The sequence below is a fragment of the Mastigoproctus giganteus genome, chromosome 11 (genome assembly GCF_048544385.1).
Source record: "Mastigoproctus giganteus isolate SK-2022 chromosome 11, ASM4854438v1, whole genome shotgun sequence".
NCBI lineage: Eukaryota > Metazoa > Arthropoda > Arachnida > Uropygi > Thelyphonidae > Mastigoproctus > Mastigoproctus giganteus.
Genome location: NC_143585.1, coordinates 40,695,125 through 40,719,642, shown reverse-complemented (window position 1 = coordinate 40,719,642; position 24,518 = coordinate 40,695,125). Strand labels below are relative to the sequence as shown.

The 24,518-nt window shown below is 38.6% G+C and overlaps 1 protein-coding gene across 3 annotated transcripts in view; it reads right to left on the bottom strand.

Annotated features, from left to right (window-relative positions):
- The window catches only part of LOC150077939 (receptor expression-enhancing protein 1-like), a 123,455-nt gene that overhangs the window by 40,422 nt on the left and 58,515 nt on the right, over positions 1 to 24,518 (bottom strand). For all 3 annotated transcript variants that reach the window (XM_090384866.1, XM_090384868.1, XM_090384869.1), the window contains one exon: positions 24,380 to 24,500. In XM_090384866.1, the coding sequence (XP_090240992.1) occupies positions 24,380 to 24,500 (121 nt within the window). The remainder of the gene's footprint in view (positions 1 to 24,379; positions 24,501 to 24,518) is intronic.

Below are 24,518 nucleotides of genomic sequence, written 5' to 3'. Positions count from 1 at the left end.
GCAGTTTACAAAAAGGTTTCTTAAATGCCAATGGATACCTGGCTATTTTGGAAGGCAAATTGCTGCCAACCATTAGAGATCATTTCAACCTGCCATGTAACTGAATCTTTCAGGACTACTCTGCTCCTTGTCATCGGGGAAAAAGTGTAAGTAGGCACTTCTGTAGTTACTCTAGCTTCATTTCTGCATTAGAGGTTCGACAATAATGTGTTTACATTTGTTATAGGTGAAAAAATAGTTGGAAGAATGGTCCATTACAACTCTTAGCTGGCCAGGAAACAGCCTGGACCTGAATCCTATAGAGAACTGCTGGCATCATGTGGAATCTGCAGTTGCCAAAAAGAAACCAAAGACTCTTCGCGAACTTCAGGAAGCCATAATTCGTGTTTGGAACCATGCACTCTCAGTTGATCATCTTCAGAAATTGATCTTGTCAATGCATCGACGGTGTGCTCCTGCCACCAGGGCCAGAGGCAGTTCAAACTAACTATTAGTTTGCACCTGGTGAACTTTTCATTTTGTTTTCCATTTAAAATGATAAACTGAAGCAAATTGAAGGTTTCTGATAACATTTCAGCCATAATTGTTGTGTTTACCAACCAAAACTGTTGTACAAAAGTTGCAAACACTCATTCTGGAATATTTTGAGAGCACCTGTCAAATATTACTTGCCTTTGTTTTAACTATTAATAAATATCTTTTGTTTATATTTTTATTTGTGATGCTATCATTAATGTAACATACCATTGCACAAAAGGGTTAGAAATGTGAAATTTCTAGGTGATGCACTTTCTTTGAACACTAGTGTATAAGATGTAGTGTCAAAGAACAGCAAAAAGTAAATGGAAGGGGAATATTGTAGTGCTCGGGCAGTCCGGGGTTGCATAATTCGTGCCAATAGTAGGTCTAGTCCTATGTTCCTGAACATAGGATTGGACACATTTGGTCTCTTTTCTTTTTGGTCTCAATCAGGTTCAGTTTTTCAGTTTGTTGGGTTCATCAGCTCACCTTTTCTGCCTGCTATGTATACATCATAACACAAACAGAGGCCTTGCTTCTTGCTGTATTTCCTTTGGTTTTGGCTGCCAGCCCTTGATGACGTAGTTAAAATCTTAGGAACTATAGCATTAAATACAAAGGGTACTAGGAAAGTTTTGCAATACAGCTTTGTTTATTTAATTTTTTCAAAGTAATTTCCTCTTCATTCAATACACCTCTCCATCCTCCGAAACCAATCTTTAAACCAGTTCTGCCAAGTTTCACTAGGGAGTAAAGCACACTCGTTGGCCCAAGCCCGTAGAAGGTCCTCATCACTGGAAAACCACCTCCCTTTTAGCTTCATTTTCACATGCGGGAACAGTGCAAAGTCGCAGGGAGCAAGGTCTGGACTGTAGGGAGGATGCTCGAGAAGTTTCAGTCCTGTCGTGGTCAAATATTCGGTGCAGGCTTTGGCGCGGTGAGCTGGAGCATTATCGTGATGGAGGTACCAGGTGTCCATTCTTGACTTTGGCCGCAGGTTCTTCATAGATCCAATGACTTTAGGCAGGCATTGTTCAGTATACCACTTAGCTGTGACTGTCTTCTGCGTGTCCAAAACGACACGTTCCACAATTCCACTCGATTTGAAAAATACAGCTATCATTTTCTTCTTTACAGATCGGGATTTTCTGACAATTACGGGTGTGTCGTCATCATCAAAGACCCAAACTTTGTTTTGAGCCTTGGTCGGCAGATTGTAATAGTACAGCCAAGTCTCGTCACCTGTCACGATGTTGTTCACATACCGAGATTGTCCCTTATCAAACTTTTTTAACATCTCCCAGCACCAAGTCACACATCGTGTCATCTGCTCTTCAGTCAGTTGATGCGGCACCCAGAGAGAACAAAGTTTCTTCACGTGCAAATGATCTTGCAGAATCGAACGAATTGCTGGTGCATTTAGGCCCAAAGTATCCTCTATCTGTTGGTAGGTCACTCGCCTGTTTTCGTCAAGCATTTTCTTCACAGCAGAAACGTTTTCCTCCGTAACTGATGTTTGTGGCCTTCCCGGCCTCTCCGAATCCTCCAGAGTGAAATTTCCCCTTTGGAATTCTCTATACCACCTGAATATCGTTGTACGATGTGGACAATCATCATCTAGTGCAAGAGTCATTTCTTCTAAGCACTGGTCTATGGTTAAACCACGCACAAAATTATACCGCAAAACTGTCCTTATCTCATTTCGTGACCACGATGCCATCGCAAGCACTTTACACTCTCACTACTAATGAATAACTGAGCCCATCGACTTGGCGCGGCGGCTACTATGCACGTATGAACATGTCTCAACATGCAGCTTCCTGTGATTCATTGTTGCGTCATATTGCAAAACTTTCCTAGTACCCTTTGTACTATTTGTATATTTTTGTTTAATTTTATTTAATCTGCTTTTATTTTCCAGGCACGACACACACACACACACACACACACACACACACACACACACACACACACACACACACTTATACATTATTACTTTTTAAATTATGGTACTACTTGGGAGCATCAGGTTTGTAGTGCCCCATATTAACGTAGGAGCTAATACCCTTAGTATTTTAACACTAAGCAACTAATACCCTTAGTTGCTTAGTATTTTCAACTGGAAAATGGACCACACTAACAGATTCATTCCATATTTTATGTCCAAAATCTTTTTATTTTCAGAATTATTTTTTTGAAAATAAAATACGATAATCATCATCTGTGATCGTTGCGCTATTCCATGGGTCAATACATGAAGCCTTGCCACCATGCCCCGTCTGTGTACTTCTCTCCATCATTGATTTCACTCCAGTTTCCTCCTCTCTTAATGACACCCGTCTTTATCATGTCCTGCCACCTCATTCTTGGTCTCCTCCTTGATCTTTTGTCCCTTATTTGTAAATCAAACATTCTTCTTGGCAAATGTCTCTCGTTCACCCTCTTGACATGTCCAAACCATTTCAAACTGGACCTTTCAATCCTACACTGAAGTTTTTCAATTTGAATTCTCTCCCTAATCACATCATTTCTGATTTTGTCGCATCTACGCTCCTCTCAAATCTGATTTCTGCCCCGTGAATTCTGTTTTCATCCCTTTTCCTCATAGTCCAAGTTTCAGATGCACACGTCAGAAATGGTACATAATAGGTCTGATACATAGCCTTCTTACACTTTAGCGGTATGTTCCTGTTCCAGATCAGATCGCTTGTCTGCCTATAGAAATTCCCCGCCCAATTGTATCCTTCTACTTATTTCTTCATCTATCACTCCAGTCTTTGTAATGGTGCTTCCTAGATACTTGAAGTTGTTAATCATTTTTAGCTCTTTCCCTACTGTTGTAATGTATCTGTCAAACTTGCCACTCCTCTTTAGAACCATCACCTCACTCTTCTCGTGACTGAAAACCAGTCCAAATTCAATGGCCATACTAGGCCATATATCAACTTGCCATTGCACTTGTTCCCTGCTCTCTCACCATATGTAGAGATCATCTGCAAAGAGCATGATCTTTGCAGATGATCTCTGCATATGGTGGCAGAACACCATATGCAGAGATCATCTGTTTCATACCTCTCTCTCTTTATTCTTGTCATTTCTGTTCTGAAAGTAGGTCCTGAATGCATTATTCTTGATTTTCACAGCCTCTCTCATCCTATCATTCCACCATGGGGTTTCTTTCCATCTCCTTCTATTGCTTGTCCTTCCACAACCCTGCTCTGTCAGTCCTACTATACAGTCTTTGAATGCTTTCCATTCTGATTCCACGCTGTTCACCACTGTCTTAGGTATAACCTTCCTGAACTCTTCTCTGAAGATTGCCCCCTTTTCCTCTTCTTTCAACTTCCACACCTGTAATTTTCTTTCTCTTGTTATTTTGATCCTCTTCAATTTAGGGAATCTTAAAACTCCAACAACTAACCTGTGATCATTATCCAGGGAGACACTAGGAATGTCCTTGATGTCCACTAGTCTTCTTTAACCACTCTTTAACCACGAGTATATAATTAAGGAGGGATTCCTGTTGACCGTCAACTGTATCTTGTCACTTTGTGACTCTTTTTCTTCTTGACGCAGGTGTTTCCTATCACAAAGCTGTTCCGTAAACAAAAATGCAACAGCCTGTCACCATAATGCATTCTAGTCCTTGTCTCTCCACTCAAACATTTACGTTCAGGTCACCCGTGATGACTATACCTCCCTCAGTGATGTTCTCTTCGAGCTTGTCCTCAAACTCCAGCCTCCATTTGCAGTTTAATTAACATGAGCCCGTTGCTGATATTATTCACCTCCAGTAGCCTTTCCTTAATCCTCTCATCTACAATGATAGCTACACCCTTTCTTGCTACATCACCCTTGGACCAATATAGGTAATAGCATGCTCGTAACTCTCTAACCCATTCCCTTTCCATTTTGATTCACTCAATCCAAGTATGTTTATTTAAAAATAAGATGTTACATAAAAGAAGTATTGCAATCCATTAAGAAAAGATGAAATAATGGTAACGTCTAAGCAGAATTCAAAAACACCCAAAGTAGTAAGCTCTCTGTGAATTAACTTGTGCTACAGGCAAGAAGACAGAAAGCTATCTGGGAGTATATAATTCAACATAACTATCACATTAATATTTTATTGTCACAGTTTCAAATTATGAGGCTATGCCAGAGCTTGCATGGTGGGAAAAAAAAAAAAAAAAAAAAAAAAAACCCAATTCTGTATGACATTTGTAAATTAAATGCCACTAGTGAGAATGATTAAAAGCATCACTGAATAGAAATAAAAAATGAATAAAAAATAATGAAATATATAAAAAGTAAAAACATGATTATGAAACTAATTTCTAAAACAAAAAAGAAAGCATTTCATTCCTTGTATTATTGCAAAATTTTTATTCTTTATAGGTATAAAAACTTTGGAAATAAAATTTCCCACATCATGTTTGCCAAATACATTATACTAACTTGCTTTTGAAAGAATGACATTTACAAATTTTCTTTCAAATTCCATTATCTAGTCAGGTTATGAGTGAAATTATATACAAAAAAAAAAGTAATTGGCATTAGTAGAGGCATACGATGAAGAAAGCAAGCTTATATAGCATCAGCCAAAAAAAAAAAAAACAACTTCCCATTTCACCCATCCATTAACTCAAAATGTTTGCTCAAAATTTATTTAAGTTGTCAACTTCTACAACAACAACAGATGGAAGTTTGTTCCAGCAATCAACCACCCACTGGCTAAAGGCAAATTTCTGCACATCTATTCTACAACTGTTCTCATCAATTTGAATTTATGTCCCCTCAGGTGACTAATCTGGGCAGGAGGTAATGAAACCAAGGAAAGAAGGCAAAAGAGAGCCTCACAGCTACTTCAAAATATTTGTAAACATGCCTAAGGGATTATAAACAATTTTTATAAAGAACTCTTATACTGGTAAAAGACAAATATTGCTAGGAACTGGGGGAAAAATCCTAAATAACTAAAACACCCTCTCCTTTTTTTTAATAAATAGAAAGCAGCCATGAACTGACTAATCAATATCTTAAAAAACATCACATCTTAAGCAACATTCAGGTCACTATTAAACTAGACAAATGTCATCCAAAAGACCTTGTGATCATATAAATGTCACTCTTATTAGTCAACACACATACCATATTCAGATAGTGGAGAGGATGGTGTAAACATTTCCTTGTATTCTTGCTTGACTTGTTTTTTTGCTGTTCTACATATATGTGGGATTAGTACATAGAATGTACACAGAGTAGACAGAAATCATGGGATATCTACCTAGTAACAGGTAGGCCCACCTTTCACCCAGATAAGGGCAGTCACACGGCGAGGCATCGATTCCACTAGTTCACAAAAGCATTCCACTTGGTTTTTCCATCCATGCTTGCTGCACTGCTGTCCATAATTCCATCACATTCCTGGGTAGAGGATCCAAAGCTCGAATGGACCTTTCCACAGTATCCGAAAGATGCTCCACAGGATTCATGTCCAGGTGAATGAGGAGGCCATTCCATGGTGTTAAATCTGCAGAATGCTCTTAGAACTATGTTCTAGTCACCACGGCTCTGTGGGGAAGCACAACACTCTGTCCTGCTGGAAGAGTCCATTGCCCCGTGGATGCACGATGACCACGAAGGGATGCAGATGGTCTGCAAGGACAGACAACCTGGACCATTCAGAGATGCATCTAGACGTACCAGAGGTGCCAACGTGTGTCAGTTGAGCACGCCTCAAACCATTACTGACCATCCATCTTCCTGAACAGTTCCTTGTTGACATGACGGGGGAATAGCTTAGTGTGGTTTCTGCCAGATACGCACACTCCTGACTGTCTTCCTCATTTGCTATGCCCAGATGGTTAGAGTGTGTAAGCGAATGGGAGAGTCTGCTCGAAATAAATGGAAACAGAACTCATCGGACCAGGAGACCAGTCTCCGATCATCCAAGGTCCAGTGTCGATGTTCTTTCACCCAGATGGGGCATAGAGTCCTGTGTCGTGGTGTTAGCAATGGGACACTGATGAGTTGGCGGCTCCCATAATCGATTGCCGTGGTAGACATTTCTGGCACCTCCCTCATTGAAGTGGGCCTTGATTTGTGCTACTGTCACTCTCTGGTTGGCAGAAACAATGAGAGGCAATGGTCAGGCCACACCTTGAGTACACAGGTCTGGAGGCCTCATTTTAAGAAGGATGTAGAGCTGTTGGAATGAGTACAGAGAAGGACAACAAGATTAGTGAATGAAACAAAGGGTTGCTCTTAAGAAGAAAGGCTTAAGTTTTGCAAATTACAGTGTCTGGAGACTAGGTACCTGTGAGGTGATCTGATTAAGGTGTATAAAGCCTTGAATGGTTTGAGCATGCTCAATGCTGATGGGATTCTTCCTCTTGTCAGAATAATCACCTGAGAGGGCATAAATTCAAATTGAGAAAAGCCGGTTGTAGGATAGATGTGTGGAAGTTTGTCTTTAGCCAGCAGATGGTTGATTGCTGGAACAAACTTCCATCTGTCATTGTAGAAGTTGATAGCTTAAATAGATTCAAGGCAGAACTTGACAAACATTTGGAGTGAGTGGATGGGTGAAATAAGGTTTTTTTTTTTTTTTTCGGCTGATGCTATATAAGCTTGCTTTCTTGCATCATGTGCTTTTGCTAATGTTAATGCTAAAGAGACAGACATTGACGGCCATGTTCATTCACCACCTTTGTGTGCTCACAGCGCTGTCCACGATGAGATGTTATTACGGAAATGGCATATTTCTGATACATTCTTGATACCGTCGAACAGGGATAGTAAGTCGTGTACCACTATCACCCCTTTTCCAAAGTCCATTAACTCATGACATTTATCCATGCTGACATCGAATCACCGTCTATGTGAATGCGGTGATGCAGTGTACCTGTATACCTGCTAAGTGGTGGGTTTGTCCACTAGCACGAGGGGTGACAGTGCCGTGTTGACCAGGAATTTCTGTCCTTTCAGTGTACTAATCCCATATATATCCCTAGTACAGTAACACCTGAATCTTGGGATCTGAAGAGTGCTGGTGTTTGTTCATGTTCAGTTAGATAATAAATCTAACTGAACATGAAATATTAAAATTCAAGCATGAATAAAAAGAGAATGCAGTGGGTGTGACGGTCCACTTTTCTGATATTTTTCTATGTGATTAACTTATTTTTATTAACTACATTATTTTATTCTTATTTATTCATTTATCCCTTGGGCTGCTGATCAAAATTTGGAAGAGAAACTTGGCACTATAAAGTTATGGATACAATTTTGTAGGTGGTTGCTTCATCAATAGTCCATTAAAAAAAGAACAAGGATACAAATACAAACAGAAACAAAATAATGCATTTATTTTTTTGGTTTTTTTTAATGCTTTTTTAAGAAACAAAAGTAAAGGCTTTCAGATCCCACTCCCCCAACCCACTTCATGTGATCAAAACAAAACACATTACCATTGGTTTGGTGACCTGAGGAAAGTTTTCTGCAACTATTGGACAACACTTTAAATTGCTTTTAAATCCATGAAAAAAAAAAAAAAAAGGTCACTTCAGAGAAGAAACATTATGATACATTTTATTCAAAATGTGAAGTCAGAATAATAATATTTTGGCATTTAAGGTGCCAGTTTATCCAAAAAACTTAAGATAGGAGATAGCTAGTTTTCAGAGTTTTTCAGTTTTCTGAGTCAGTTTTCAAAGGCACATCTATCTGTTTTGCAGCATACTACTCTCGAATGTTGGAAGAAAGTGAAATTAGCAAACAATTCTCTGTAGATGTGTTCAAATATCTTTAATATAGTACATAATTAGAAAGGCAAAAGTAATGAATATGGCCAGAATAAAATCCTAGGAAAAGTTGGCCATGAGCCATTATGCAAATTTTGTTCTATGGGACTTTTACAGCATGTTTAATATTGCTATTTAAATAGAAACTAGTGAGGAACTCACCACCACCATCACTACCTAGGAGAGATGATTGGTGTCAATAGCCCGTTTGCCAATTTCTTAGTCTCTCATCATAGGGGACTAGTAATAATAAATTTTTTTTAATTTGTGGTATACTGAAATTAAGCAAGAGACTAAAAAAGGTAACACAGAACATGAGCAAGTTCAGAGCACAGATTTTTAAGAAAAGTGGGGAAATGTCATTCGATCCTGGAGCTTTCTGTATCAAAGACTGTTCAGGATTCTTCTAATATCCTTGTCTTTGCCCATTCCTTATACTTTCATTCATATAATTCACGGCATTGACTGCTTAGGTAAGCAGTGTGTTTCTTGTAAACCAACAGTTGTTTTATGAGAAGGTGAAATTGCAAGAATACATTATAGAATACTAGCGAACAACCTTGACCATTTATAGAAATTCTCCCTACTATAGGTAGTTAAAACCGGCTATTTTGTAGTTTCAAGTTATTCCATATTGACAAAGTATCACAACATATTGTTTTTCAGACAAGATAACATTCCATACTACTGATTGTTGTGATAATGTTAAATATAGGACTTCAAAAATCATCGTTTATGAGAAATACAGTTCAGTAGATTAGAAAAAAATTATTACACACCTCATATTGGTATTTCAGAGAAACCGAAAGGTCCAAAGGCATTCCTAGAAATAGTTGCTACGAACCCACATGAAGAAGGGATGCAATAGTTTCTGTTGTGATAGTATTTTTGGAGGTATTCAGTCGGTGCCTACGGATGATCACAGATAAGTTTGTTAGATGTCCTGTTCACTGCTCTAGATCTGTTGGTTGTATGATTAAAGGCTATGTCTATCTAAATTATTTCCTAGTTGGAATAGTGAGAGAATCCGATAGATAAATTTTCAGACTGATTATTAAATAAATTATGATTTTATAGTACAGGTCGACCATCACTAATCTGGCCACCGGTAATCCAGTTCCACTGCTAATTCGGACATAATTTCCACAAACGTAATTTCAAATTTTGCGGGTCGGCACATCGACCTGCCGCTACTGTTTTGGTGGCATTCCAGCATCAGCTGTTGGCACGAACTCGTAAACACTGGCAAGCCATTCCTACTTGTTTTTCTACATTTATTATTATAACCTACTCACATTTAGCCCCAGTCATGATTCCAATACATAAAGGAAGTACCTCTTGTGGTGTAAAGTGCAAACACCGTTCACTGTCCATAACAGATAAAGTTGAACTTCTGAAAAAAACTCAACAGCGGTGTGTCTGTGAGAAGTTTAACTCTGCTTAGTTGTAAATTCCAGCAATTTCTCTCAGTTCCTCTTATTTTAGTAATTTTCTTTTAGCCATTCCTTTTTAGATTTTTTTTTTTTACAATGCATTTGCGGAAACACACAACACAATATGATGGATAATACAGTGCGCTAACGAACTTGTTATCACTAAATCTCTAACATTACTGACAAACCTATTGCAACGTTTGAGAATTTATTTTATTGCAGTGCTCGCCGCGGGTGCGCTAGACTAATCACAAACGCCCTTCATATGTATGCCATAATAGCGTCACAGTCAAAAAAAAAAAAAAGCTTTTTTTTTTTTGTTGCATATATATCTGACACTTGATGAGAATCAACCGAAAGAGCAAGCTGGCTTTAGGACAGGATTCTCAACTATGGATCACCTTCATGTAATATCACAGCTAATGGAGAAAGCAAATGAATATAAAACACCATCATGCCAGGCATTTGTGGATTATGAAAAGGCATTTGACTCCATACAGCATAAGGCAATGTTTCGGGCACTGGCAAAACAAGGCATAAATAAGCCATATATTATGATTTTGAAGAAAATATATGAGTGCTACTTAGACTAGACAAAGACAGTAGGAAATTCAAAATTGAGAAAGGAGTTCGACAAGGAGACACAATATCTCCGAAGCTATTTACTGCTGCCCTTGAGGAAGCTTTCAGAAGATTAGACTGGTTGCAGAAAGGAGTCAGTGTGAACGGGGAGTACCTAAACCATTTACGATTTGCAGATGACATTGTGGTCATAAGCCACGATCCCAAAGAATTAGAGGAAAATCTTAATCAGTTATGCACAGTTAGTAAGGATTTTGGACTAAAGATGAATATGGCTAAAACAAAAGTAATGATGAACAAGTATGCCACAGAAAGGAAAATAATGATTGAAGGAGCAGTAATTGAAAAGGTGGAGTCATATACTTATCTGGGACAAGTTATTAACTATAATAATGATAAATGGCTGGAAGTCAAGAGAAGAATAAATTTTGGATGGATAGGATTCAGGAAATATAGTCACATACTGAAGGGCAATATCCCAGTTTGTCTGAAACGTAAAATAATGAACCAATGTATACTCCCCACCATGACTTATGGAAGTGAAACTTGGGCACTCACCAAAAGAATGGAAGAGAAGCTGAGAACCACAAAGCGAAGAATGGAACAAATTATAATGGGAATCAGACTGTTAGATAAGAAGAGAAACACGTGGATTAGGCAGCAAACTCAAGTAAAGGACATTCTTATCAAAACTAAAGAACTAAAATGGTCTTGATCAGGACACATAGCTCGAAGACATGATGACAGATGGACTAAAAAAATAACAGAATGGTATCCAAGAGGAGAAGAAAACCTGGAAGACAAAGGCAGAGATGGATAGATGAAATTCATGAGTTTGTGGGTAGTAAATGGATGACCAGTGCTCAAAACAGAAGGAACTGGAAAGTTGCTGGAGAGGCCTTCATCCTGCAGTGGATTAAAAATGGCTGATGATGATGATGCCTGACACATGGCTTCTCAAGAAATAAAGTAACTTCTCAAGAAATATCAAAAAAAAAAAAAAAAAAAAAAAACTTTTTTTTTTTATATATTTTAAGCGAAAAAAAAAATGACAACACTGACATTACAATATTTATTTTTGAATTACTGATCAAGTTATTTGCTAAATATTTTTTGGCCCCTGGGGAATTTTTTTCTTAAACTAGCTTGGCAGTCAACATGTTAAAGGTAGGATGAGATGGTTAGCTGTTGGGTAAACTGTATGTGCTAAAATAACGACCGGTGATCTGGCAAACTCACTAATCCGGCACCCCACAGGTCCCAACGCTGCCGGATTAGTGATGCTCGACCTGTATTTTGTAATGAACATATTCACTGTACTTATTTTATGCTATGATGTTGAATCAGAAGTTGCTTGATCTAGCCTCTTTGGTGGCATTTGGGATTATTGAACTGCTGTGTGTTAGTTTTTTCATTCACTCATTGTGGTCTTGTAGTTCTTGATGCGATGGAAGCCAAGTAAACAAAATCCTCCTAATATAATTTTATTGTTTTATTTTCATTTGTTTTACAAATTTTGCCTCCTTAAAAAACACTAGCTGCAAAGATGACAGGATAGCATCAATAAACATATTGTGAACTTTAGTCAGTGTTTCCCAAAATATTTATTTTAATTCCTTTATATATGTGTTATCCTTTGTTAGTTTTATCCAAAGCAAGATTAAAGACTGTGATTTGGGTCAGGCACATCACAACCATGATTTCTGCACTTGTTTTCCTTATTTTGATGAAATCAGATATATTCTCCATATCTCTGTGACTTATGTTTTTATTATTATGAATAAAGCAGTCTAAATCAATTTGAATTTGTTTTCTGTGTTAAATTTCTACAGAGGTACAGAAATTTAAGTCCTGTGATCAAAAAAATTCAGCAAAGGACAGCTCACCAACAACACAGTAGAACATTGCAGGAGTTTACACACCATGTCAACTAGATCAAGAACTAGCTCCATGAATGTATACATTCTTCCAGGTCATATCCACGAGTCCAATAGGTTGAATTTTGACAAAGTCTGGTAAATGACCAAATTCTCTACTTACAACTTTGTGATGGTGGGACTGTTAAACCCCCCCCCCCCCATGCTCAAGGTCACCAACCACAACTATGCCTAGTCATGGTAAATAACTCTTATAACCTGGTGCAATATACCATTTTGTTTATTGTAGGCTTGAAGTGGTGAAAACTGTGTTTAGTCTCCAAAAAAACCTCTGTCATCCTTCTCTCTTTTCTATCATGCAATTATAGGTGCTAGATGACTCTTATCAACCAATGAAATACCACCACTTTGCTTATTGGAAGCTTGAAGTGGTGAAACCCATGCTTAGTCTCCAGAGCAAAGTTTCTGGCATTCTCTTTCTCCTCCCACCCCCTTCACCACATGCACAGTAATAAGTACTATAGTTTTTGATTCCTTTTGTGTTTGGGGGTTTTCATAAAAAAAAAAATAATAATAATAAAATAAAAAGAAAAAACGTGTGTACCCTGTATGCACGAAAGATGTTTTATGTAAAATCATCTTTTATAAAAATAAGAATCATTTTAAAAACAAACATCTAGAACCAAAGTCATGAATGACGTAACGTTTTATTCTCACGTCGGCTGTTTACTCTACTGAATAAACGTTAGTTACATTAGCGTCATACTTCAGTCCGAAATATTTAGAATGAATGATGTAACGTTTTATGCACATGCCTGCTACTTACTCTACCAAATCAATGTTTGGAAGAGGTTAGCAAAATCCAAGCCAATACCCTAATTACCCATTTGATTGCAGCCATTTGTTGAATAGTATGATTGCAACAAAATAAGTATTTGGTGCCACTATAGATGTTTTCACATCAACATTCTGAGCAGTTGGACAGACAACTTGAGTAGTCGAGACCCGCTAATGTCTACTCAAGACTACTCAAGTTGTCTGTATAATAAAGTTTCGAGACTTTAGAACCTCCACATATTTTTTTACTCTATATAATATTCTGAGCGGTGAAAAGGATTGAATGCCACACTGCTATAGCCTTTGTGTTCAACGATGCTGAAGAAAAATGCAGAGTATTGTCAAGAGTATCGAGCAAGCCAACTCAACAAAATAAAGATGGAGGTAGCAATGAGTGTGTGAGACCTACAAAGACTATCGAGACTGCATAAAAGACAAACAGAAAATCAAGTGTTGGATTTAGCAATGCCGCTCCATCTAACAATATGTACCCGAAGTGAGTATTAATTATGTACACTGGAACATTTCTCTAATTGCAGTGCAGATGAGTTTAAATGATCAAGCTCCTTTTCTTTACATCAACTACTATTTACACAAGAATGCGCATCGAGAGGCTGAAAGGATATTTATGAAAAATGATTTCTGTTCTGTATGCTACATTTGCAATCATCTATGGTTTGAAAATGACACAAAGAAACCGGCTGCCAAAGATGCACCACTGATATGCACTGCATTTCCCGATGTTGACGGGATCCTTGAGTGTAATAGCTGTAGAGGATCACTTAAGTGCACCATTCCAGCACTATCTCAGTCGAATGGCTTTGTCTACCCAGGATTCCATCACATTTACTGAAGTTGGATTTAGTGACAGAGAGGCTTATTTCTCCGCGCTTATATGCAAATAAGGGCACCTGAGACGCGCATACAGACAATACAGCATTCTGGGCCAAGTGATCAATGTGCTTGTTTTAGTCAAATTGATGGTCCATCGCTTGCCAAAGGACATTGACTGAAACAGGCACATCGATCACTTGGTCCAGAATGCTGTATTGTCCATATGCGTGTCTCAGGTGCCTTATTTGTGCATATAAAACTCAAGAAAATACACGTCCAGCTATTGATCGGGTTAGTAAGAAAGAGAGTGGTTAAAGTATGGCTTCAATATTTGGCCGACACACCGCACCACCAATTTTATCAAATCACGATAGATCAGTCATTCTTTGACGACAGCCACATGGAAATCAATTTGGCTAAAGATGACATAAGCAAAGAGGTTCTGATCGAGGAAAGCCTCATTGCCCAACAGAAAACAAGGAGTGACAATAAATATCTTAGAATCACCCCAGGAGAAACTAACACACCACATAGCTTATGTTTGATGAGCACACAGAGGAACTGTCCTTTCTCAGCATTTATCTAGGACAATTCAGAACATTCAGAGAGAATTTACGCGACACTGCTCATGATGGCAACGAGCAAGCTCAGATGATTTGACTGGCGTGGTATTACTCCATATCATCTCCTTTACGTACCAATGAAGGTAATGAGATTAAGAACGAGACTCTTTCACAGTGGCTTTTCAAATACATAGGTAAAGATACAAAACTGACCCAAGAGCAAGTTCAATCAGAAGAATACATTAACAGCTGTATTCAAAACAGCTGTTAATAGCAGAATACAAAAACAACCTGGCCTTCTTAAGGACAATTCCAAATTCTACTTACTACTGGGCTCAACATAAGCACCATCTATTTGCTATGATTAGCCAGCTCAGCTATTGTACAAGTACCAAGTAAAAAGGAGGTTAGGCAAGCGAAGGCAGATTATGAAAAATCTTTGGCAAAGGAAAACAGCAAAGAGTTCTTTACTTATATAAACTCTAAAAGGAAGGGGATGAACAAGATTGGTCCACTTGATATCAATGGTTTGACTGTAGATGATCATTCTCAGATAGCTAAATGAGTATTTTGCATCTACATTTACACATAAGGAGTTATTCAAGGAGGAGAGGGGCCAGATATTTATCATAACAGGGAGTTAAATGATTTTGTAATAACCAAAAGCAAAGTGGAGGTGAAATTGTTGAAGTTAAACATAAGACAGGCACCTGGCGTGAATGGGATCAATCCAGTTATATTAAAGGAAGCAGCAAAGGAAGTAAGCAAATCCTTAGCCATAATTATGAGAGCATCCTTGAACTCGGGGAAGTTCAGACGGACTGGAGATGTGCAAATGTATCTCGATTTCACAAAGGGGGGTGGGATCAAAGGGTGACAAGTAATTACAGACCTGTTAGTTTGACTTCTGTTCCAGGGAAAATAATGCCATCACTGGTTAAAGAAGCATTGCAGGATCATTTAGACAAGACTGCAGCAATAATGCAGACACGGCATGGATTTGTCAAGGGGAAGTTTTAACTCTGACAAACTTGATTAGATACTATGATATGGTCACAAAGGAGCTGGATGCAAAAAATAATTTAGATATCATATACTTGGCTTTAAGGAAAGCTTTTGATACCGTTGCACATGGAAGACTACTGTACAAACTGGAGCAGTATGGCATTAAGGGCATGTTGCTACAATGGATAAAAGGATGGTTGAGTGGGAGAAGACAGAGAGTGGTGGTCAATGGGTACTGCTCTATGTGGACTAATGTTATTAGTGGTATTCCTCAGGGTTTGGTGTTGGGCCCGTTGTTGTTTTGTATATTTATCAATGATATCGATAAAGGTATATGAAGCTTAATATCAAAGTTTCTAGATGATATAAAGGTTGGCAGGGTTGATAATAACAGTAATGACAGTATGCTGCTGCAACAGGATCTGGAAAAGTTGGGTAGATGGGCTGAGAAGCAACAAATGAAGTTTAACATTGACAAGTGCAAAGTACTGCATATGTAATATTTCTCTGTAACCCCAGAGAAATGTTCCAACTATGTGGTGTTACACTCAGGGTAGTGGAGAATGAAAGAGACCTTGGGGTAATTGTGCAGTGAGATATGAAGTTTTCTGAGCAGTGCAGACAGGCTGCCAGAGTAGGTCATGGGGTCTTATCAATGATATATACAGGGATTTTGTGAGCAGGGATAAGGAGGTGATTGTCCCCTTGTACAAGGCAGTGGTCAGGCCACACCTTGAGTACTGCGTACAGGTCTAGAAGCCTCATTTTAGAAAGGGTGTAGAGTTGATAGAACGAGTACAGAGAAGGGCAACAAGACTGGTGAAGGGAACAAAGGGGTACTCTTATGAAGAAAGGCTTAAGTTCTGCAAATTGCAGCTTCTGGAGACTAGGCACCTGCAAGGCGATATGATTGAGGTGTATAAGGCCTTGAATGGATTGAGCAGGCTTAATGCTGATGGGATTCTTACTCAGCTTATACACCTGAGGGGTATAGATCCAAACTGAGGAAAGACAGTTGTAGAATAGATATGCAGAAGTTTGCCTTTAGTTAGTGGGTAGTTGATAGCTTAAATAAATTCAAGGCAGAACTAGACAAACATTTGGAATGACTGGATCAGTGAAATGGGAAGAGGTGGTTTTTTTTTTTTTTTGGCTGATGCTGTATAAGATTGCTTTCTTGCATCATGTGCCTCTACTAATGCTAAAAATGTTACAGTTACAGAATAAGGGGTGTAATATTAGTGAGGATGATGCAATTCATGCAGAAGGTGATGTAAGTGAATGAACTGCTGTAACTTGTGCGATATATTTCAAAAACTTAGTGGATGTAATTTTAAACATATTGCAGTCGAAACGTTATAGCCCGTTTGGTCAATTTTATCTGGTCAACTTTTTCAAGCACATAGAATTTCAATAACATGGTAGTCCACACTTTTTGTTGTGGCTAAACAATGCTCCCAAAGATTCTTTGGGTGGGAACAAAGATGGCATTGAAATGATTGATGTTAGTGTCTGTCTCCACTAGTGGAGACATTGGGGAGCATCAGGCTTCAAACTCACAAGCAAGCATTCCCGTGTTACAAGAAAATAATGCTGGATAAATTACAGATGTGTCGATTTGAAGCACCATTCCTGCAACAAGGCACGAATGGTGCTTCAAATTTTCAAAATCATGTTGACACGTTATTCTGAGACACAGAAATGATGTGTCGCAAAATCTGTGATTTCTGGTCTGATATTCAAATTGACAAACTGGAAATGATGTCAAATGACAACATTTCTGCATCACATAATCGTGACAAATTGGCTTTACCTCAGTTCGAAATTTAGTAGGTGCCGTCAAAGACTGTTTCACATTAAAAAAAAAAAAAAAAAAAAAAAGAGAGAGAGAGAGAAAGAGTTAGGTTTTTTTGAGGTTATGATTGGCATCATGGAGAGATCCAATATTTCATACATCTTTGAAATGGTATAAAAAGGGCTTGCTGCTAGACAGTCCACCAGACATAACCTTTTGGTAATTCTTTAGGCAGCATCCAGATCAGCTAGTGTAAAATCTCACTGCTGTACTCTACCAGCTTTTGATTGGTAGAGTACTGCTTCCCACATATTTTTACTTCTTCTACCAAGTGCATCATGAAGAATCAAACAGAACAATTTATTTGTGAAAAGTTTTTGTTTATTTCCTTGTTTATTTCACAAACATATGTGATTTCAGTTCACAATCTCAGTGATGTTCATTTCCAAAGCAATCTACAATCTGCCAAGACTCGCTTACTTTTACTGAAAAAAAATCCTGAACACAGTTGCCTCAATCACTAATCACCTTAGATTCCCTAATTATTCATTTTACTTCAAAGGTTGTACTCGAAATTTGGGTTGAAATCAAGGCAAAAGAACACATTGTTTCAGATTAATGCCCTTTTAAACTAATAATGAAGGAAAAAAAAAACCAAAAAAAACCCCCCCAAATATAAAAAGAAAATTTTGAAAACACAAGCAAGCGTAAACGCAACACTGGAAGTAGGCACCCTAGGTGACGCTAGTGTCAATGTTTGTTAGTTGTTTTCTTCTCATTTGCCAGTGTGCAAGTGTTGCGAGCTGTGCCTAAAATTTTAATAATTTCCTGTGTTCATTAAAGCATCATTTTAAATAAATTGTGTGAAATAGTTCCCACGAACCCATGTCTTCTAAGTGTAGTGGTGAATCTGCACCTATACATGTTAAAAAAAAGTTGCAAATCTCTAACGATTGAAGTGAAAATGGACATTATTTGTCGTATGGAATTTGGTGAGCAGCATTCAGAGGTGTGCAAGACCTTAAACTTAGCACCTTCTACTGTTACGACCAATATGAATAATGCTGAGAAGATCAAGCAGTCACATACAGCAATTATTAATGTAAGCATTTCTAGAACAACTTATTCAAGAAGTGAGATAATGGAGAAGTTATTAGTGCTGCCGATATGAACCAAAATAACATTCCTGTAATACAGGCAGTGGTTATGGACAAGGGTAGCAGCTTGTCCAATGAAATTAATGTGAAATTCGGAGGGACTGAATCATTTTCAGCTGACAGGGGCTAGTTTTCCTGGTTCAAAAACTGGACCAGAATTCTCAATGTAAAAATTACTGGTGAGACGGCTAGTGCAAACACAGCAGGTGCTAAGGAATATTCTTCCTATTTCCAAAAGTTAATGGATGAAGGTTGCTACACCCACAGACTTGGTCTTCAATGTTGGTGAAACAGAGCTGTACTGGAGCTGCCTGGTAGGATATACAGAGCACGTGACAAGAGGTCTGCCCCTAGTTTTAAGGCTGAAAAAGATTGGCTTACATTACTTCTGGGTGGTAATGCATCAGGCAGTTTTAAGTTAAAGCCAATGTTGGAGTACCACTCAGAGAATCCATGTGTTATGAAGGGCGTTGTGAAGACCCAACTTCCTGTTTTCCATGTCCTAATAAGGTGTGGGTGACCCAGACCCTTTTTAGTGAATAGTACACTCCATATTTTTGTTCAGAGGTGGGCCAATTTTGTGCAGCAAACAACACAAAAAATGTAGTTTTAGTAGTCGACAATGCTCCAGAACATCCAGCCAACCTTGAATATGTCCCTAATGATGTTCTGAATGAGACAAAGACCAATAGACTGACAGTAGCCACTGGCAGAGGTGAAAGAGATTCTTGCACTGCTTCTATTAGAATGAGCAGAAGCCTGAAAAACAAGATGCATGGTATTTCAGAGACTGCTGGGAGCCATTGCGGTACAAGTAAACACGTGGGTTGTGTTAGGGTAGCTAAGAATAGAAACAGGTGCAGGTATACTTGCGTGTACACCAATGCTAGGAGTTTAGTAAATAAATTTGATGAATTTGAGGTATTGCTCAAAACATCAAAGGCAGATATTGTTGGGATATCAGAGACGTGTTGTCACACAGATATAAGGGATGCAGAACTGCAATTTGGGGAGTACGTCTACAGAAAGGATAGACAGGATAGGAAGGGGGGAGGGGTTATGCTATTAGTTAAGAAACACATAAAAACCAAGGAAGTGAAGCCAGTCGACATTGCTGGACAGTGCAGTGTTGAGTCAGTTTGGTGTGACATAAGCATTGGGAGATCAAAATTGAGAGTAGGAGTGTGCTATAGGCCTAATGACTCTGATGAGTATAATAAGAAACTGTACAGGTAAATAGAGTGGGCCAGTAAATCAGAGAGTCTTATAATGGGGGATTTTAATTTCCCAGATATTGACTGGAATTTGGGGGCTGTTCACTCACACACTAGCAAGGCTTTTGTGGATTTATTGGATGATTGTTTTCTACATCAGCATGTTCGGGAGGCAACTAGAGGGAGTAATACTCTTGATTTGATTATCAGCAGTGATTCTTCATGCATTAAGAATCTGCAGATAAATGAACCACTAGGTGGCAGTGATCACAGTGTGCTGAAGTGGGATTTACTCAAAGAGGTAACTACCATTAGGGGTAAAGGGAAGGGTTATTGCTTCCGTAAAGGCGACTACGATGGACTGAGACAGTATTTAAATTCTATACAGTGGGACCAACTGATGATGTTACCAACAGCAAATTCAAAATGGGAAGCATTCAAAGAACTTATCTTGGAAGCTACTAGGCTTTACATACCAACTAAGAAATATTGTTCAAGGTTTAGGCCAAAATGGATGTCAGATGAACTAATGAGGCATATGGCAGAGAAGAAAAATGCATGGGATACTTACAAATTAACACATGACACAGAAGCCTATGATAGATACAAGTTGATATGCAACCAAGTTACAAAGGAGGTTAGGCAGGCGAAGGCAGATTACGAGAAATCCTTGGCAAGGGATGCAAAGAAAAACAGCAAAGAGTTCTTTACTTATGTAAACTCTAGAAGGAAGGGGATGAATCAGATTGGTCCACTTGATATTGATGGGTCAACTGTTGATGATCCTGCTCAGGTAGCTAACAAACTAAATGAATATTTTGCATCGACATTCACACATGAGGAGTTATTCAGCAAGGGGAATGCCAGAGGTGTATTCAACTCTAGCAGTAAGCTACAGAATCTTGAAATAACTGGGAGTAAAGTGGAGGAGAAACTGTTGAAGATAAACACAAGAAAGGCACCCGGGGTGGATGGGATCTATCCAGTTATATTAAAGGAGGCAGCAAAGGAAGCAAGCAAACCCTTAGCCATAATTATGAGAGCTTCCTTGGACTCAGGGGAGGTACCCATAGACTGGAAATGTGCAAATGTGACCCCAATTCACAAAGGAGGATCAAAGGCTGACACAAGTAATTATAGACCTGTGAGCTTAACTTCTGTTCCAGGAAAATTAATGGAGGCACTGGTTAAAGAAGCACTGCAGGATCATTTAGACAAGACTTCAGTTATAGCTCAGACACAGCATGGTTTTGTGGTTTTGTTAAGGGGAAGTCTTGCCTGACCAACTTGATTGGATACTATGATGCAGTCACAAAAGAACTGGATGCAGGGAATAACTTTGATATTATATACTTGGATCTTAGAAAGGCTTTTGATACTGTTGCACATGGAAGACTGCTATACAAATTGGAGCAGTGTGACATTGGAGGCAAATTGCTGCTATGGATAAAGGGGTGGTTGAGGGGGAGAAGACAGAGAGTGGTAATCAATGGACACTGCTCATCGTGGACTAATGTTATTAGTGGAGTCCCTCAGGGCTCAGTGTTGAGTCCATTATTGTTTTCTGTATTTATAAATGATATTGATGATGGTATATCAAGCTTAATGTCCAAGTTTGCAGACGATACAAAGGTTGGCAAGGTTGTCAAGGACACTACTGACACTATGCTGCTGCTGCAACAGGATCTGGAAAGGTTGAGCAGATGGGCTGAGAGGTGGCAAATGAAGTTTAACATTGACAAATGTAAAGTACTACACATGGGAAACAGCAACCCCAGAGCAACGTATCAACTCTGTGGTACTACACTGACAGTGTAGAGAATGAAAGGACTTGGGGGTGATTGTGCAGGCAGATATGAAGTTCTCCGAGCACTGCAGATGGGCTGCAAGAGTAGCTCATGGAATATTTTCAATGATATACAGGAATTTTTCCAGCAGGGATAAGGAGGTGATTATTCCATTGTATAAGGCAATGGTCAGGCCACACCTAGAGTACTGTATACAGGTCTGGAGGCCTCATTTCAAGAAGGATGTAGAGCTGCTGGAACGAGTACAGAGAAGGGCAAGAAGATTAGTGAGTGGAACAAAGGGTTGCTCTTACGAACAAAGGCTTAAGTTTTGCAAATTACAGTGTCTGGAGACTAGGCACCAGCGAGGTGATCTGATAGAGGTGTATAAAGCCTTGAATGGTTTAAGCATGCTCAATGCTGATGGGATTCTTCCTCTAGCTCAGAAAAATCACCCGAGAGGGCATAAATTCAAATTGAGGAAAGACAGATGTAGGATAGACGTGCGGAAATTTGCCTTTAGCCAGCAGGTGGTTGGTTGGTGGAACAGACTTCCATCCCTTGTGGTGGAGGTTGATAGCCTAAATAAGTTTAAGGCTCAGCTGGACAGGTATTTTGAACGAACAGAGGGGTGAAGTGGAAGTGGGGGGTTTTTTTTTTTTTTGGCTGATGCTGCATAAGCTTGCTTTCTTGCATCAAATGCCTCTACTAATGCTAATGAATGTGAAGGTCTTTTATTTGCCACCCACACCACCTCACTGCTGCAGCCAATGGGTGTTACTGCAACCTTCAAGGCATACTATTTAAGTATGATCTTCAAAGGGATTGTCAAGGCAGTGCAGGCATCTAATTCACTGACTGTGAGAGACTACTGGGTCCTACAACATCCTTAAGGCCATAAGTAACATTTCTGCAGCCTGGAAAGACGTGTCGCAATCATGCATGAATGGTGTTTGTAGGAAATTGTGGCTTGATGCAGTCTTACTTTCTTGAGTTTGAGCCAGTTTCAGCAGTGGCTGAAGGTATCACTCCAATGGCTGAGGATGTTGGCACTGACAAGGTTGACATTGATGATGTCGATGAGCCTTTTTCAAAAGAGGACTTAGAGGAGATGGCTGCACAACTGGCTAAACAGGATTCTGAGGAGGAAGAGCAACAGATTGTGCCAATTAGGACCCTCATCACAAAGACACTTCAATCAGCTTTTGCACAAATACAAACAGGCTGTGAAACTCTGATAATGACCCAGACTGGGAACACAGCTGTTCCATCCAAAGAGCTGTTACTAACATATTGAAGCCTTACTACAATATGTTAGAAGAGGGAAAGACACCAGATGTCATTGCTGCAGTTCTTTTCTAAGGCCTAAGAACCTGCAGAACTGGTCGACCCTCCATCAGGTCCATCTCATTAACACTGCCCCATTACACTACTGTCAAAGAACATCAATAAGGGGGGGGGGGGCAGACAGTGGCATTACTACATACCACATATATGGATCTACAGGAATGAAGTAATAAGTTAATTTTTATTTTATTACTTATAATTTATCTATAAATATTTGTATCTCATAAATATAAAATAACCACAAATATTTAATATAAAATAAACTAACTCTTAGGGTTCAATTTTCATGGTGAAGGAACCTATCTTATTTAAATACATTATAATTCTTCCTCGATTTATGCCACTTCGGCTAATGACCCCGAGGAAGTGGAACGTAACCTCAGTGTAAATCGGGGCCTACCTGTACTTCCACTTCTATTATAACCTGATAAGTTCTACTGCACCCTGAGCTAAAGATACAGCTGATTTGTTAGCATCCCAATTTTGTACTAACGCGATCAAATGTATCGATGAGCTAGGAAAATCACCTACTATTATGCTCTCACAATCACTCTCTCACCCATAGATGTCCAGTTTTTCTGCATTCCTTTTCTATAGATAATTCCATTCTTTTGAACTGGCATCTGCAATTCCGCCACTCTCTTTCAAACCAGTCTGAAGAGCAAGTCAACATCCATTCACTCCAACTCAAAATTCACAGACTTTTCCTCTTCCTCATTCATCCCTTCTATTTTTGTTCTTTGGAACAACCAATCTTCATATGTATTTCCTGAAAATTTCCATCTACAGAAATTAAGTCTAATGCCAACAAGAATCTTCAATCTTCTCAACTTTAAACCCATGCATGTTACTTATATAGGTTCTATATTCTATACCTTAATACGTCTGGGGTTTCACACACAATCTCTGACCTACTCCTGAAAATCTCTTTGGGCATATCTAACACCCAGAAACTGTAAGCAAACAAGCAGAAGTGCAAGTAATGTATGGATGCATTCTTTAATTTATATTTTATTACAATAAAAATTATTGCTTCTATTAAATTAACAATACATTTAAGAAAGGGTGGCACTAATTGCATTAATTCTCAGAGGTTCCAAATTTGACCAATGACTCAAGTGAGTATCCCAAATAAATTTTAACCGAAAATATACCTGTCGGGCAGTTGGCAACTTAATCGCACATGCATCTCTCCACTACACTGTGAATTGTGTAGTTTAATTTCAAAATTTAATACTTTATTTCAGCAGTTCTTAAATTTGGCTCACACAGAGCAGATGTATCCTGCTCTGTGTGAGCCAAAGTATGTTGTGAACTGGAACAAGATGTTGCATTCCATCAAAGGCATGCATTTTGTTACTTTTTTTCCCATTTACACAATGATTAGTAGTTTAATAGGTACCTGTTACAAAGCATCAAATTTTCTAATGAGTCTCTGGACATGTTAGAAACTGAGTTTTCTGCATAATCAAAGCTTTTGTATGGTAAAGTGACTGCTACTAAACCTAACTCACTAGTATATTTCTGTTATTAATTAAATGCATTTCATGAACAGACACATATCTGCAAAATGCAAACTACAAGTGATTTAAAATTTTCAAATTAAGATTTTCATACTTACTTTTTCTTGGCTTTCAAGGGTTGGATGAATAATCTTTTTGTACATATATATTGCTCCCTTTGTTAATGGACTTATAAGCCAAAGAATAAACAACACTTTCACTTGATAATAAAAAGGGAACCTGAAATAATTTTGATAT